Source organism: Gorilla gorilla, chromosome 1 (assembly GCF_029281585.2).
Source record: "Gorilla gorilla gorilla isolate KB3781 chromosome 1, NHGRI_mGorGor1-v2.1_pri, whole genome shotgun sequence".
NCBI classification, from domain to species: Eukaryota; Metazoa; Chordata; class Mammalia; order Primates; family Hominidae; genus Gorilla; species Gorilla gorilla.
The window spans coordinates 85,189,055-85,206,981 of NC_073224.2; the positions used below are offsets into that span (position 1 = coordinate 85,189,055).

The window sequence follows — 17,927 nt, forward strand, 5'->3', positions numbered from 1 at the left end:
ACCACCAGATGTAACCATTTGCATTTATGACCCCTGGTTTCAGCTGTATTTTCTTCTCCTAGTTTCTTAAACGGCAGAAAATGGCCTTATTTCAATCTAGAGCAGCACTATTCAGTAGTTTTCAACAGATACATATCTAAATGCAAATCAAATATGTAATTTTAAATTTTCTAGTAGCTACATTTTAAAAAGTAAATACAAATAGATTATATATTTACTTTGAAAACATTTAATTCAACCCAATATTTATAATATTATAACTAAAACACTAATGAACATAAATTGATATTTTATAAGTTTTTTAATATTAAAATTTCATATGCAGTATATATCCAACATAAGCTATAAGATCCAGCTGCAATGACTTACGAGAGAAGAACTTTTTCAAGTAACATATTTAATATCACTGTTAGGAACTTTGTGGGTCCTTAAAGTATCAATTTCTAAAATTTTATTTTGGTTATAAGAATTTTGAGAAATAGAGGCCGGGTGCGGTGGCTCACGCCTGTAATCCCAGCACTTTGAGAGGATGAGGCAGGCAGATCACGAGGTCAGAAGTTCGAGACCAGTCTGGCCAACACAGTGAAACCCTGTCTCTACTAAAAATACAAAAAAATTTAGCCGGGCGTGGTGTGCGCCTGTAAATCCAGCTACTCGGGAGGCTGAGGCAGGAGAATTGCGTGAACCCGGGAGGCAGAGGTTGCAGTGAGCCAAGATCGTGCCACTGCACTCCAGCCTGGGCGACAGAACGAGGCTCCAACTCAAAAAAAAAAAAAAAAAAGAATTTTGAGAAATAGTACATATTTTACCCTGCCTTCCTTTAAAAACACAGTATTCATAATTTAACCTTTTCTTAAGACTGTTATCATTAGATATTTAAAATACAGAACACTTTTATATTTGAGAAAAATCTGAAATCTTTTGTTTTTCTCAAAATCACTTGGTTGATTTCAAATGTGTTTTATTTTAAAATAGAAGTCTTGGGGGAATTTAGGAAGTAAGCTAGAATATAATTTACCTGTACCATCTGAGATTTTGTGGTTTACGGCAAGTTGACAGAGTACAATGTCTTTCATGCCAATTTTGTTTTACTGGGAACATATAAATTAAGTTACAGCTAATCAAACTTACATAACATACAGGCCACATGTATGCATACAGGCCACAAGTTTGACTTGATTCCATTCCTTAAGCAGAAAGATAATTTGAAGTTTTTATTTTTGGAAATTCAGTGAAACTAAAAGTACAATTAGTTAATCATACTCATTTTTTTCATATTTTGTCAATGATGTCCATAAAAACTTAATGTCGTCAATAGGTTCTTGGAAACTGTGACTAAGCCCAACAATGTATAATCAATATTTTTTCTCATACACTTTAGAACAAGTGGCACTGAACCAAATGATGCTATTCTATGGATCCATCATACAGTTTTGCTTAAAGTTGCATTTCCATGAACCCACTGATAATAAGTAAGAATTTACTGTGTAATACAACTTTTCTATGCTTTATGTATTACTCCAATAAAAAGGAGATGGCACAGGAAGTAAAAATAAAGAAATCAGAGGTTTTAAGCTAATGTAATTTGACTTAAATTTAATTCTCAATGTGTATATTTCTTCTTGGAATGTTAAAAACATGAGTGAAAGGCAAAGTTGAATAGGTATTCTAAAGAAATACTGGCTTAAAAATAATTAAAGATGACATTATATTTCCTTATGTGAAATTAGATTATTACCTTGCTAGTATAATGATAAAAACCATAAAAGTAAGACTAAGTAAGGAACACAGATTAAGACAGTCATTCAAGCCGAAAGACAACAGAAAAGGCTGAACAGGAATTGGCAGTAAAGACTAGGCAAAGACAGGGATGGCACAAAGCAGAAGCTGTTGTCTTATAAAATTTTATGATCTCAAACTTATATTTGTTAAGCCTCTTACAAAGAAGTTGGGCAGACAGGGGAAAAGATAAGGGGACAAAAGTAATACGAGTCCAAAATGAATATTGGCCACATTGTAAAACAACAAAGTTCCTGTGACCCCAACTGAAGATCATCGAAGAGATTGTCAACCAGTGCAACATCAGGAAGCCGTACTATATTAGAGATTAAGAACTTCCCTGGATTATGAACAAAGAACATCAATGAGATAAACAGACTTAAAAAAAATCTTCCCTTGGCCAGGTGTGGTGGTTCCCACCTGTAATTCCAATACTTTGGGAGGCTGAGGCAGGTGGATCGCTGGAGCCCAGAGTTCAAGACCAACCTGGGCAACATGGCAAAACCCCATCTCTATTTAAAAAAAAATTTTTTTTTAATTAAAAAAAACCTCCTTTAATTCCATGTTTGCACTTTTTTAAACTACTGACTACTCCAAAGATGAACTGATTTAAAATACTCTCAAACAACACAACTGTAAAAAATCATTAACATAGCTCAAAATTATAATGAGATTAAAAAAAAGGCCAAAACATTTTGACATCAAAAAGCGCTGAATCTCTTTTGCCCTCTTATTAAATAATTATCCAAAAAAAATCAACTGAAAATCTTCTGACGTCATCTATAAAGCATACTTGTCAATTATCTTCCCATAAAATAATCATACAGTGTTCATTCAATTCACACATAACTTACAGGGAAGACAAACAACATTCTTACTATTATCAGTACTTAATATTTTGGTAACAATCATAAAAACATGAAATAATTAAGATTTTATTTTTTGTATACAAACCCATATATCCAAAAATTATTAAGATCTCTGGGAGGAACTTAACACAAACATGGAAAAATACTCTCCTGTATTTTTAAGACAAAATTCACAAGCATAATAGGCCTCACTTTAAATATGAGGATATCACGTCACCACTTAGTGGTATCAGAAGCTAATAAAACTGTAAGGTATAATTTGACAGCACTCTATTTCCTCAGCTTAGTATTGTTGCTTACCACATAAATCTAGTAAAAATACCCCACGAATATTGTTAACTTATGTCCCCTCGCATGCAACAATTAAGGACTCTTAGAGATGGATGTTGTACATACCTTGAAGGTGAGGCTGAAAGTAGTGGGAGGAACTGAAGTTAGGCTGGAGCTCTGTTGTATAGTCTCCCTCTTAGGGAGGGGAAGGGTGTTGGGCAGGGGCACCTGAAAAGGTAGGCAACACATATCACAATCTAACTATGTGTCTACTATGAAAGCCCCATTAAAGACAATGCTAAGGTGTTCTAAGGGTAGTGTTTATTTTTCATCAGAGCTAACAGAAATATGTGATTACTTAAGAGTCACATTGTGTTTATAGTAGTTGGTAATTAAGGATACCTCAGATAAAACTTCAGAAGGGAAATTATTATCTGCCTTTTTTTACATTAAGTTGGCAGAAAGAGAGTCTGCACCAGATACAAGGTGTATACTCAGAAGGCAGTGCTTCTCATATTTTAATATGTACATAAATCACCTGAGGATGCTAATAAAAAGGAGATTTTGATTCAATTGGTCTATGTTAAGGCCTGAAATCCTGGGTTTCAAACAAGTTGCCAGGTGATGCTGATGGTGCTGGTCTACAGGCTGCATACTGTGTAGCAAAGCTCTAAGGAATAAAACCTTCACCATATATCTACAGGTTCCACCGGAAGTATTTAACATGACAGCAAAAATATAAAAAATTAATCTCTTTCCTGCAATATGGTTAACTTTTTTATAACAAGATTCAAGAACAAAAGTTATCTTGGGAAGAAAGTATGGACTGTTAGCACCATCTCATTATAATAAAACTGTTCTGCTATAGTAATAATTATGGCAAATATTGTTAGAAACTTTAAGATATTAGAAACTCACTGCCTTTATCTCTGGATCTTGGGACTTTATTATGTATTACGTTTTGGATGGTTCGTTCAGTTGTTCAGGAAAAATAACTGGGATGCTTGAGAGTTTTAAGATAATCACTTTGTGATACTATGGACTACCTAATGGAGATTCTTTCATACATGTTGAAAGCAGCTGTGCTATGATAATCCAAAAGGCCACCTGCATTTAATCTTCAAGACATTCAAGATACAAGATGATTGTACTACTGAGTAATACTAACCAACATGTACCAGTTAAGACCATAAAAAAAGTGGATTAAGCCCCAGTAAGAGAAATAAGCCATTTTCAAGTATAATTAAGAAAGACAAAAGTTCTATGTGCAAAATGGAACCCCCAAACAGACAAGTGAAAGAAAAAAGGACATCTCAAGAGGTCCTAAATTTTTTCCCATGAAGGACATTTGTTTTTAACTCTACATTGAGTTCAGAATCACCAACACACTTGGCACAAGTAAGCAACACCATGAAATCCTTTCAAATTGATGACCATTTATAATGCTCCCTAACCCAAACTGATCTTTCTGCTTTCAAACATACCCTGGCTACACTGCTAACAATTGCATGCAGACTATTCACCTATATATGAGGCTGGGTCTGTTGCCTCCAGTAGTTATCAGTATATAAGTCGCTCCATTAATTAGCCTTATAGATCACACAGAAACCATCAAAATGCTCATCTGGATATTTTCAACGAATTTTAAGGGTTCTGAGAATAATAATTTTTTCTTCCTTATTTTATATATTTTATAAATCATATTTTCAGAGGGTAGTTTCGCAAAAAGTATCATATACTTTAAAAACCACTATCGTAGAAATATTCTGTATTTTTTAAAAATGAGAAAAGACACAAAGTATAATTAAACTTTATTGAGATCTTACTGATTGAATATTTCATAATCTAGACAGTGATATCACAGCACTTAAACTGAAAGGAAGTCTTTTCCTCCTTCCCAAGTCTTCCATTATTTTTCACAGGAGGTATAAGGAGTTAAAAAAAGAAAAAAAAAACATATATATATATATTTAAACCACTTTCATAAAAGTGGGGGGTGGGTGGGAGGAAAGTTTAACAAATCACATTAATCAGCTCCTAGAGAGCTCTCAACACCAAGAAAAAATATGTGACTCACTCCTTTCTATTCCTTTTCTCAGCTACATATTTAGTACAGTCCTTCAGCTGAACTACAAAAATTGGATTAAGTGACCCCTAATGCAGCTCACCTTTCTAAAATTCCATATACTTGATGCTAGAGGGAAGAATAGAAAGCATAGAAAAAAAGTAAGAAGATAATAAAGATTTTTATAACTCAAAATGATAGTTAAAGCTCTTTGTGACAGACCTTTAAATATTTATCTGTAAAGGATTTTTTTAAAAAAAGGATGATCAACATTTTAGTCTGATAGCCTTTACTTATTACAGCAGGCTATATTTAAAACAGAGAGCACTAACCAAATTTCCATCATACCTCTCTCCAAAATAAGGACCATGCAAGTAACTTTTAAAATGTTCTTCTAAATAAATGACACTGTATAACTATGACAAGCTACCTAATGTTTCTGGGCTAACAATTTTTCATCTATCAGTCAGTGAGCTAAGCAAAATGATGAACTGTACAGACTTTTAACACAACCTTCAATTATATTAGTAACATGGTTGCTCTGGAAAACTAGGTCCTAAGTTACAACATGACTTAACATCACCTTATATTAGAGCATATCAGAGTGTTTGGCATACTTATGTATACAATACAATATAGCTCAATCTACACAACAAGAATGTTGTTAAGAAGTTGGTATTTTTTCTTTTTTAAAGACATACTTGATTCTTTGGGAATTCTATAGTTGTCTTTTAATTCTAATTTTAGTTATCTTAAATAAGTTGGGTTTCACTGAATTATAAAAAGGTTTTATGTAAGAACAAAATCACCAACCGTTCATGTTAAATTTGTAAATGTGAGAGCTAAAAAAACTTCTTACCAATACCAGGTTAATAAGATTAGTATTTACATGAAACCAAGCCTACGCACCACAAACCTTCATCTTAAATGGAAAGCAGATGGCTTTCAGAGGAAAAACAAAAAACTCAGCTTTGACTATTTTTACTAATTATATTACAGTACTCCTAAACACAAATTTACTATCAACTCTTTCCCTGAGTTAAATATTGATCACTACAGTAAATAAAACATGAAATAATGTGCTTGATAGTAACAGCCAGGTTCCAATCCAAACTTGCCACATCTCAAACTGATTACTTACATTATTAACCAAAGTATCCTCCATCTTTGTATTATTAGTAGCCACAGTGTTAGGCAGAGAAGAAGAGGGTGTAGTATAGTCTGTTACAGACTCCTGTGAAGTAGTAATAGAAAAAAAATACATTTTAAACTGAATTAATTGCTCACTTCTTCTTCTTTTTTTTGAGTCTCGCTATCATGCAGGCTGGAGTGCAGTGGCATGATCTCAGCTCACTGCAACCTCTGCCTTCCAGGCTCAAGTGATTCTTGTGCCTGAGTCACTGAAGTAGCTGGGATTACAGGCGTGCGCCACCATGCCATTAATTTTTGTATTTTTAATAGAGATGGGGTTTCACCATGTTGGCCAGGTTGGTCTCGAACTCCTGGCCTTAAGTGATCTGCCTGCCTCAGCCCATCAAAGTGCTGAGATTACTGGCATGAGCCACCACGCCTGGCCAAATTGCTCACTTTCTAATGATAGCCTAATAGTTCTAAAGTTGTTCTGGAAGAAAGCAGGGGAAGAGAGCAGACTTTAAGACTCGACTCAACTCAATCAACTAACAATGGAATAATACAACATGGACTCACGATCAAAATGATAGCATTTCAACTACTGCTGCATTCTTGTACATTTAGTACTAGGAGACTGTCAACAGTACCAAATATTTATTTCTGTAGGTTATTAAAAGAACCTTTTATGTGTTTCCCACATTCATTCTTAGCTTACTATCAATTACCAAGATCTTAGTTGTTGCAATTACTCAGGTTTTAGGGTACACTCCTTGTTTCCTGTCACAAATCTCATTTTGAAATATGGCAGAGTAGGAAAACATAAGCTATTACTTATATGAATTCAGCTGTATGGCAATTAAAAAGAGACTAATATTCAGATAATATAAAAAATTGCATGTAACTTTTTTCTCAGAGTTTATGTCCCAGAGTCAACATAAAATCGCAGATATGTTTGCTATTCCCACGAGTGTCTGTTCCCATGGTCAATCAACATATCTTGTCTTAATGAGCATTTTTAGATACATGTTTCATTCAATGTGGCCCCTAAATGTGAGTCAACAGCCTCTAGTGTTCAACCAAAGAAACAGTAATCTGTTCCAACTATGAAAAAAAACTGGCTATACTGGAGTTACTAAAAGTCTGCCTTATTTCCTGACTTTAGAATGTCACCAGTGGGCAAGATAAAGCTCTACTGTAATTCTATTTATATTAAAAGTGATATAGAGCCATCTTTCAAAGTATTCAGATTTTGTATAGATGTTTTTCACTTTAAGCTACTCAAATAGTCCAGAATTCAGAGTAAATTTCCTCAAAAAGAAATATAATTTGCTATAAAGAACTTCTTTAGATTACATATGCAAATCATGAAACAAAATCTTCTTTGCAGAAATAATCTATAGAGTTATATGCCTCAGCAGGAAAAAAAAAAGGAGACTGTTGCTGTTCTTCTCGTTCATTTTAGACATGGCTTGCATCTGTTGAACTGGTAATCCCTACATGTGGCTTACCTTTGCATTAGTACCATATTCTGCAGATGATACCGAGATCATTGTTCCTATTTCAGTAGACATTTCTGAGACTGCTTTAGTCTCCTTTGTCGTGACAGGATCTGTGCTTCTGACTGTAGCTGGGCTTGGTTTCTCTTGTCCTTCTGGCTCCACCTGTTGGGCATCTTTTACTTTTCTATTTTTTAATGAACGTTCCTTTCCAATGGGACCAGGTTTGTGTTCTTTGTTTTCTACTGGACTCAAATCTGGAAGCTAAAGTCAAATGTTTATGATAAAACTATGTTTATGATAGATGAGTATCTTTCATCATTGCACCATGATCAAAGATATTCATTAAAACTAAGTTCACTTTTAAAAGTATTATTTGCTCTTCATGTCAGTGGCCTTCATAAAATTTTATCTGGATTATAAAGTATATTTACCTTCTGGGCTTTGATAGGTCCTGCTCGTGGCTGCTTCTGCCGCTGTTCTTTAGGTTCAGGTATTTTGTCAGCAGATTTTTCCAAAAGCACAGGAACAACTTCATTTTCATTTCCATTTGAAGCTGGAGCACCAAACTGAATTGTGTCAGTTCCAATTTCGAGTCCACTTTCTTGACCATTCTTCACTCCCTAGTAAAAGAATATTTTAAAACTTGCTTGCAAAGTATAGTTCAGATGTGACTGATTTATGAAGCACTATACAGTTTAAGTACAATAGAAGGTTTAAGACAATCTACATATTAACTGAGACCGACATTAAGTATATTTTAGGAGAATCTTCTCTTAACTGTTGTTTGTCTGTACTAGAAAACAACTGATAAAATGAAACTAGCACAAGACTTAAATTTTTAAAGTCCTGGCTCTCATGAGTGTGATCATGGGCAAAGCACAGCTTCAAGTTGTTTCCTCATTTAAAACAAATGTAAAAGCAACACACAAAGACACCACTACCAACAAACAGATGAATAGACTAGAAATAAAAGACAGTAGTAAGTGTCACCTGCTTCTCAGAAGTCTGCTTTGAAAATGAAATTTAAGAAATATAATAAAAACTTTGTGATTGGTAACATAGAGCAAACATCTAAGCAATCAATCCACCAATTAAACAGTTAATTTGGGCCGGGCATGGTGGCTCATGCCTGTAATCCCAGCACTCTGGGAGGCCTAGGTGGGCGGATCATGAGGTCAGGAGTTTGAGACCAGCCTGACCAACATGGTGAAACTCTGTCTCTACTAAAAATACAAAAACTAGCAGGGCGTGGTGGCGTGTGCCTGTAATTGCAGCTACTCAGGAGGCTGATGCAGGAGAATCGCTTGAACCTGGGAGGTGGACGTTGCAGTGAGGCTAGGTTGCGCCACTGCACTCCAGCCTGGGTGACAAAGCGAGACCTGTCTCAAAAACAAACAAACAAACCCAGCTAATTTGTTGAGCATCTTCTTTGTGCTAATCAGATGTGTTAATCAGTCTAACTGCACAATTTGCTTTCTAGCAGGTGAAGCAAATAAAGAACTGAAAAGTCAGATAAGGAATCTGCAAAAGCAAAATAGGGTTAAGAGACCAGCTACTAGACTGGTAGACAGAGAAAGCCCCTGAGGAGGACACACTGACATTGAACCTAGAAGATAAGATCAGTGGAAAGAGTTTAGGGAGACCACATACCTAGGGTAAAGGTCAAGAACAAAAAAAGGTCAGTGAGGCTGAAGCATAGCAGGTATGGGGAACAGTTGTAGAAACAGACAAGCAGGTTAGGTGACCCAGGGCTTTGTTACAATAACTAATCTTTTCATGAAAAGACAAACATAAAAAGCAAAACTAGGGTCAAAATTCAACTAAAGCTTGTTTTAATAATTGAATCACTACTCCATGTCATTTTTGGCATTCCTAAACCTAGCATGGTCAATTACTACATAAGGTTAATGTTACATCTACCAGGATATAATGTCAAGAGTATGAACAACGCATGCAACTCAGATTTATTTTTAATATCTAAATAGTTACCTTCAAATACAGTCATGTGCCATATAATTGTGATGTTTAGCCAATGATGGACCACATATACAAGGATGGTTCCATAAAACTATAATATCATATTTTTACTGTACCTTTTCTATGCTTAGAAACACAAATACTTATCATTGTGTTACAACTGCCTACAGTATTCAGTGTAGTAATAAGCTGTATAGGTTTGTAGCCTAGAAGCCATAGGCTATACCATCTAGGTTTGTGAAAGTAGACTCTATGATGTTCGCACAATGACCCATTTCTCAGGACGTATCTCTGTTGTTAAGCAAAGCATGAATGTATTGGAAAATACTGATGTACATTAGAATAAAAATTTCTTTGCTTTAGTCAATGTTGAAATTCTACAGTCAGTTAAATGTAAGTGTACAGTAGTATTAGAAAAGAAAATAATGCAGTAAGTAGACTGTGAAGGCTATTAACTGTATATACAAAAATGTTAAGAACTTGTACATATTTAAATGATTAGAAAAATAACTGTCAAGTTAATGACTGTTAGAGAATGTTATATCCTTTGAAATGAAAGTGTTTATGAAATATACATAATACAAAGAATGATAAAAGCTTAGACAATATTATAAAATCAAGTCTTTGTAAGGCTAGTTGGTGTAACTAACATTGATAACTTTAAGAGTTCTATTTCACTAGAATAATCTAAGAAAAAGTCCATTAGGGAATTCTTTCCATCCTATGAAATGTCAACTTTGCTAATACAAAATTTCTTCATGAGGAAAAACTCCAAAATAATGTATGACATTCACAAAAAATCATCTTTCATCCAGAAAACATAAAGAACACAAAGACAACGAAGAAAAAGGTATGAGAGAAAAATGAGACACCAATAAAATATCTTGCTCCACCACTGACTGAAGGTAAGCATAAACACCCATTTATCACTGTAAACTTGTAGAATGCCTGCAAGAAAAATCTTGCGGTTGGGAAACAAACTTCCACTCTTTCCTTCATACCAGCATGAAAAATCCTGAAATGCTCTCTATGACTAATCATGATGCTAATACCAACAGGCAAAGGAAAAATTATTAAACTGAGACTCTTAAATACTGAATGCAGTGACTCTTGAGTTTTAGAGTTCCCTGAAGAATCTGTAACATCAAAACAGATGATGAAGCCTACTCTAGACCTACTAAGTCAGAAAACTGGAGTGGAGACAGAAGTAGCAGGAAGACTTCTTTAAAGAAAAAAAAAATCTTTTAGCACCTATAGGCTATACAAAAATTAAAATAAAAAATTTAAATCTCAACTATATCTTCTTTACTGCCCCATTTTTTTCTGTACTCCTTTATAGCAAAATGACGTTCAAGTTCTTTATACAGTTGGCTCTCCTTATTTGCGGGTTCCACATCTGTAGATTCAACCCAGTATGGATGGAAAATATTCAGAAAAAAATTATAAATGGTTGTCAGTGCTATACAAGAACAGACTGTTCTTTCTTGTCATTATTCCCTAAATAATATGGTATAACAATTTACATAGCATTTACATTGTATTAGGTATATAATTAATCTAGAGATGATTTAAAGTACACAGGGAGGTTATGCATAGGTTACATGCAAATACTGCTTCATTTTATATGAGACTTGAGCATCCCTGGGTTTTGGTTTCTATGGTGGTGAGAACCAGTCTCCACAGATACGGAGAGAAAATGGTACTCATCTTTCCTTTCATTTTCTCTTAAACTCACTCTTTCATCCAGGCTTTCATCCCTACTACTCCACCAATAATGTTCTTATCAAAGTCATCAGTGACCATCATGTAACTCTATCAATTGAACACTTATATTACTTGACCTACCAGTAGCCATCTGACACACTTAATCTATCCCTTCTTTGAACTTATCTTTCACTTGACTTTTAGGATACTTCTCTAATCATTTAGTTTCTCTAATTCCTACATTTCCTGGAGTCAGAAAGCTCCAAGACTTAATTTTTGATTCTCTTTCCTAACTACTCTCATTCTCCCTTGGTAACCTTATACCATTCCATCACTTTAAACATCATCTATATGCTAATGACTTCAAATTCATTATCTTCAAACTAGATGAACTCTTCTGAACTACAGACTCATAACCAACTACATTTCCACTCAGAGGTATAATAAGCATCTTAAACCTAACACGTCAAAAACTGTCCAATCTCAGTTACTGAAAATTCTAGTATTTCCTACTGTTCAACCCAAAAACTTTGGAGCTAACTTTGACTCCTCTGTCCCTTCTCATACTCCATTTAACACTTTAGTAAATCTTGTCAGCTCAATCTTCAAAATACTCAGAAACCAACTATTTCTCATGACCTTTCATGCCACTTCCCAGGTTTTAAGCTATCATCATTCAATTATTGTAATATCCTAACTTCTACTCTTGCCACCTATGAATTATTTTTCACAGACAGCCCAGAATAATTTGAAAAGTCAGATCCTGTTGCTCCTTGCTCAAAACCCTTCAGTGTCTTCCTACCTCTTCCATAGGCCCTACAGGATCCACCTGCTACTCAGGTGTGACTTCCAACTTCATCTATTCTCTTTCCATCTCTTACTTCATTCCAGCCACATGGACTTCCCTGAACTTCCTCAAACAAACCAAGTGTGCTCCTGTCTCATGGCATTCATATTTGCTATTATCTGAACCTGGAATCTCTTTTCCTCAGACATTTGAATAGTATACTCTCTTATATCCTTCAAGTCTTTAACTCAAGCATTATCTAAGTAGGCTTTCGTGGTCACCCTATATTAAACTGTCTTCGTGAACCTTGGAAAATTCCTTATGTACCTTTCCTGCTTCGTTTTTCTCCACAGTGCTGATCACGATGTTTTTTTATTAGTGGTTTCTCCTCACAGGACAATGGAAGTCCCATGACAGTAGGGCTTTTTGACTGTTTTTAGTCCAGTTTTGTAAGCCCACAGGTTAGAACACTACCTAGAATACTGTGAGTGCTTAGTAAATGTTCATTCAATGAATGAATGAAGAATCACTGACCCCCAACAGTCATTTACCAATATCACATTTGAGAAATTATGTTAGAATAACAATCTGCTATAAACAGTTTCTAAATACTTATACTACTTAAGTCCTCAAGATAGAAACATGGGAGAAAAGTCCAGAAAACAATAATTGCACTTTTATTTTCTGTATCATTAAGATCTTTCTTGAGACTAAATTGAAAACAAGTGTTTAATGTCTAAAAGTGAGACACACCTTATAAATGTAAAGATGTAGCAGCAAGAGTACCACTTCGGAAATTGTTAGCATTTATTCAAACCTCAACCCAGACCTAATAAGTCATGAACTATGGACATGGGGCTCAGCAATCTGTTTTAATTGCCCTCCAAGTTAATTCTGAGGCATGCTATAAGCATTGTTTTGCTTTCCAGGTGGGGTCTTGCTCTATCACCTAGGCTGGAGTACAGTGGCACAGTTATGACTTTACTGTAGCCTTGACCTCCCAGGCTCAAGTGACAGTCCAACCTCAGCTCCAGAGTAGCTGAGACTACAAGCACATGCCACCACAACTGGCTATTTTTTGTTCTGTATGTAGAGACAGGGTCTTCCTACATTGCCCAGGCGGGTCTCACTATGTTGCCCAGGCTGGTCTCAAACTCCCGGACTCAAGCAACCCTCCCACCACGCTAGGATTACAGGTGTAAGCCACCACACCCGGCCGCACTGAAGTCTTAGGGAAAATCCAGCACACCTATGCTGTTAAAAGCCTATTCTTACCTCTGATGAAGTAGCTGATCCAAACGATGTTAAGGGCTTATTCCATGCACTGACTGAAGGTGGCTGTGGTGGACTAATGGGACCTACTGGAAAGAAGAAGCCATAAAAAACATGATTAAGATTTAGAGTCTAATAATCTGTAACCCATTTAACCCTTTCCTTAATCTCCTACTGTCTAGCTATTACTAGCCAGGCAATAAAACAATCACTTTTCAAATCAGACTTACAAAGATTATTATGTATCAACATACAGGCATACCCCAGAAACATTGTGGGTTCAGTTCCAGACCACTGCAATAAAGCAAGTATTGCAATAAAGCAAGTCACACTAATTTTCTGGTTTCCAAGTGCATATCAAAAGTTATGTTTACATTATACTACAGTCTAACAGGTAATAGCATCATGTCTTAAAAAAGATGCATACTTTTTAATTTTAAAAAAACTACCACTAAAAAGGAAGCTAATCATCATCTTAGCCTTTGAATCGTACTTTTTTTGCTGGTGGAATCTTGCCAGTGGAGATGTTGATGGCTGCTAACTGACTAGGATGGTGTTTGCTGAAAGCTAGCATGGCTGTGGCAGTTACTTAAAATAAGACAACAATGAAGTTTGTAACATCAACTGACTATTCCTTTCATGAATTCTCTGTAGCATGTGATACTGTTTACCCATACGGTAGAACTTCTTTCAAAACTGGAGTCAATAGTCTCAAATCCCACTGTTTAATCAACTAAGTTTATGTAATATTCTAGATCCTTTGCTGTCATTTCAACAATGTCCACAGCATCTTCATCAGGAGATTCCATCACAAAAAACAACTTTCTTTGCGTCAGAGTTATTTCCTCCACTGATGTCTTGAATTCCTCCAAGTCATCCATGAGGGTTACAATCAACTTCTTCCAAACCTGTTAATGTTGATATTCTGATATCCTCCCATGAATCACTAATGTTCTTAAAAGAGTCTAGAATGGGAAATCCTTTCCACATGGTTTTCAAATTTCTTTGCCCAGATCCATCAGAAGAATCACTGTGTATGGAGGCTGCAGCCTTAGAAAATTATTTCTTAAATAACAAGTCTTGAAAGTCAAAATACTCCTTGATCCATGGGCTGCAGAATGGATGCCATGTTGGAAGGCATGAAAACAACATAAATCTTCCTGTGTATCTTCATCACAACTCTAGGGTGACTAGGTGCCCTGTCAACAAGCTTATATTTTGAAGGAAAGCTTTTGAGCATTTTTCCCCCTGAGCAGTAGGTCTCAACAGTGGGCTTAAAAATAATAGGTATGGGCCGGGCATGGTGGCTCACACCTGTAATCCCAGCACTTTGGGAGGCCGAGGTGGGTGGATCACCTGAAGTCAGTGGTTCGAGACCAGCCTGGCCAACATGGCAAAACCCCGTCTCTATGAAAACTACAAAATTAGCCAGGCATGGTGACGTGTGCCTGTAGTCCCAGATACTCAGGAGGCTGAGGCAGGGGAATTGCTTGAATCCGGGAGGCAGAGGTTGCAGTGAGCTGAGATTGAGCCACTGCACTCCAGCCTAGGTGACAAGAGTGAAACTCTGTCTCAAAAAAAAAAAAAAAAAAAAAACTTGGTATGCCATTTTGTAAACAGAGGTGATGTCATCTAGGCTTTGTTGTTCCATTTCTAGAGTACAGGCAGAATAGATTTAGCATAATTTTTAAGGGCTCTAGGATTTCAAACATGGTAAATGAGCAGGGGCTTCAGCTTCAAGTCATCAGATACATTAGCCCCTAACAAGAGAGTCAGCCTGTCCTTTTAAGTCAGGCATTGACTTCTCTCTAGCTATGAAAGGCCTAGATGGCATCTCCTTCCAATAGAAGGCTGCTTCGTCTACATTAAAAATTTATTATTTAATGTAGCCCCCTTCATCCATTATCTCAGTTTTGGATCTTCTGGATAACTTGCTGCTTTGCCTTGCACTTTAATGTGATAGAGGTGGCTGCTTTCCTTAAACTTCCTGAAGCAACCTCTGCTAGGTTCAAACTTTTCTTTGGCAGCTGCCTCACCTCTCTCAGGCATCACAGAATTGAATAGAGATAGAACACTTGCTTTGGATTAGGCTTTGGGTTAAGGGAATGTTGTGTCTGGATTGACCTGCTATCCAGGCCACTATGACTTTGTATCAGCAATAAGACTGTTTTACTTTCTTATCATTAGTGTTGATTACTGAAGTAGCACTTAACTTTTGACCTATCTTGGCTTTTACCATGCCTTCTTCAATAAGCTTAGTTGTTCCCAGCTTTTGATTTAAAGTGAGACGTAGGTGACTCTTCCATCCACTGGAACACTTAGAAGCCACCAGAGAGTTATTAATCGGCCTAATTTCAACATTGTTGTGTTCTTAAAGAATAGGGAGGTCCAGGAGAGGTAGAGATCAGGGAACGGCTGGTCAATGGAGTGGTCAGAACACACAAAACATTTATCAATTAAGTTCACTATCTTATTTGGGTGTTCATGGTACCCTGAAACAATTACAATATCAAAGATAACTGACCACCATAACAGATAAATGATGAAAAATTTGACATATTGCAAGAATGACCAAAATGTGACACAGAACATGAAATGACCACATGCTGTTGGAAAAATGACACCAGAAGACTTGCTTGACACCGTTACCATGAACTTTTAATTTTCAAAAATGCAGTGTCCACAAACTGTAATCAAATGAGATATGCATGTACAAGTCCCCCCCAAACATTGCCTATTATTTTCTCATCAACACAAAATTATTTCCATAAAATATAATATGCTTATTAAACATGCTTAAAACAAAAATTTTAAGAAAGTTGAGAGGATCACTATTACTTTTTCCTACAATAAAAAATAAGATGGCTAGAAAACACTTAAAGAGTATATAAATAAAATTGAAAAGAAACCTCAGTATTCCCATGCCATTCCCCACCCCTCACTTCTCATTTGCAACTTACATTTCTTAGAGATATCATTCAGCACAGCTGGTGGGGCCACCTTGTTATCCCATAATTCAGCTGTCAGAGTGCCATGTGATGGTGGGGTCTGGATGGATTTTCCTGAGGCTACATAATCTGTGCCATTAGGTGTTTGAGCTGAAGGCAGCCTAATTGATGGTGGTGGTTGTTTTGAAGACTGAGATGTAGTCTGTAGTGGATTCTGGACTGGTTTGTGGGTCTGTGCCTGAGTCTGGGCTGGGGCAGGTGGGGCAGGATTTGGGGCTGAGACTGGGGTAGGGGCTGGGGCTGGGGCTGAAGCTGAGGCAGGGGCAAGTGGGACTGAGGCAGTTGGGGCTGAGGCTGGGACAGTTGGTGCTGTGATGACTGGGGCAGCTGGGGAAGAGGCTGCTGGGGCTGGCGTTGGAGCTGAAGTTGGTGCTAGGGCTGAAGCAAGAATGGGAATTGAGGCTGAGGCAAGAATGGGGACAGAAGCTGGGGTTGAAACTGAGGCAAGGATGGGGGTTGGAGCTGGGGCTGAGGCTGGAGCTGAAGAAGAGGTTATAGCTGCAGCTGAAGTAGAGGCTGGAACTGAAGCTGAGACTGAGGCTGAGGCTGAAACTGGAGCTAAGGGTGAGGCTGGAACTGGAGCTGAGGTTGAGGCCAGAACTGGAGCTAAAGTTGAGGCCGGAACTGGAGCTGAGGTTGAGGCTGGAACTGGAGTTAAGGTTGCTGGAAGTGGAGCTGAGGTTGAGGCTGGAACTGAAGCTGAGGTTGAAGGTGGAAGTGGAGCCGAAGCTAGAGGTGGAACTGAGGCTGAAGACTGTGCTTGCTGGATCCCTGTAGCCTGTTTTTTGGCAAATCTTGGAGGAAGCTTAGAAGTCTGGCTTCTTCCTTTTTCATTTGCATTCTTTTTGTTCCAGACCTTAAAAAATTAATGGGGACCATTTTTGTCAATAATGCAGCTGAATGCAACAGTTCATAAATGCAACTTTTAACAACTCCCACTAACTTGGCTCCTTTACTTTTCAAAATAGGTACTCAAACCACAAAATGTCAGGGTTGCTAATAAGATTTTGAATGATGAGAAGCCAAAATGATATCGAGACAAAAGACAAATAGGTATTGTACATTCTTGACATACAGGTACACAATTCTGAAATTCAAGAACTAAGAAATTTTGCAGTAAATTCACTGGCAGCAAAACTTACCTGAGCTAACAAAATGCTACTTACAGTCTTAACTCATATATTTGCCACAGACATTAATTTGGGCAGTGTGGCTGGTACGTTATGATATAGGGTAGATGCACAACTATTTTACCCTTCTAAATAAATGACTTCTGAAAATTTGGTTCCAAAGGTTATAGGCAATTAAATGAATAATTTACCTTGATTCATTCTGTGTATTTAAATGAACTAATATAAATTACAATAGATACTTTTGTAGGCCAGGAATCCAAAATCTACTGGTTTGTGATATTTGTGTTCATTGGCTTTCCAAGATAATTTAAAATCAACTCAACTTTGCCTTGGGGCAAATAAGGTGTCCCTAGCATACAAAATGTGGTTAAAGTAAAGATGGTCTTGAGGAAGTAGTGGTTGCCATTCCAAGACAGCTGAATAGGAACAGCTC

The 17,927-nt window shown here is 36.7% G+C and overlaps 1 protein-coding gene across 13 annotated transcripts in view; it reads right to left on the bottom strand.

The window, feature by feature from the left end:
* PRRC2C (proline rich coiled-coil 2C) overlaps positions 1–17,927 on the bottom strand; it is a 108,261-nt gene that overhangs the window by 18,320 nt on the left and 72,014 nt on the right. For 12 of the 13 annotated variants that reach the window (XM_019026585.4, XM_019026588.4, XM_019026598.4 and 9 more), the window contains exons 19-24: positions 16,314–17,217; positions 13,357–13,442; positions 8,045–8,233; positions 7,623–7,874; positions 6,125–6,217; positions 3,045–3,146 (exon numbers count right to left, since the gene is read on the bottom strand). In XM_019026585.4, coding sequence (XP_018882130.2) covers positions 3,045–3,146; positions 6,125–6,217; positions 7,623–7,874; positions 8,045–8,233; positions 13,357–13,442; positions 16,314–17,217 — 1,626 coding nt within the window. The remainder of the gene's footprint in view (positions 1–3,044; positions 3,147–6,124; positions 6,218–7,622; positions 7,875–8,044; positions 8,234–13,356; positions 13,443–16,313; positions 17,218–17,927) is intronic. The other variant, XM_055377660.2, reaches the window with a different exon arrangement.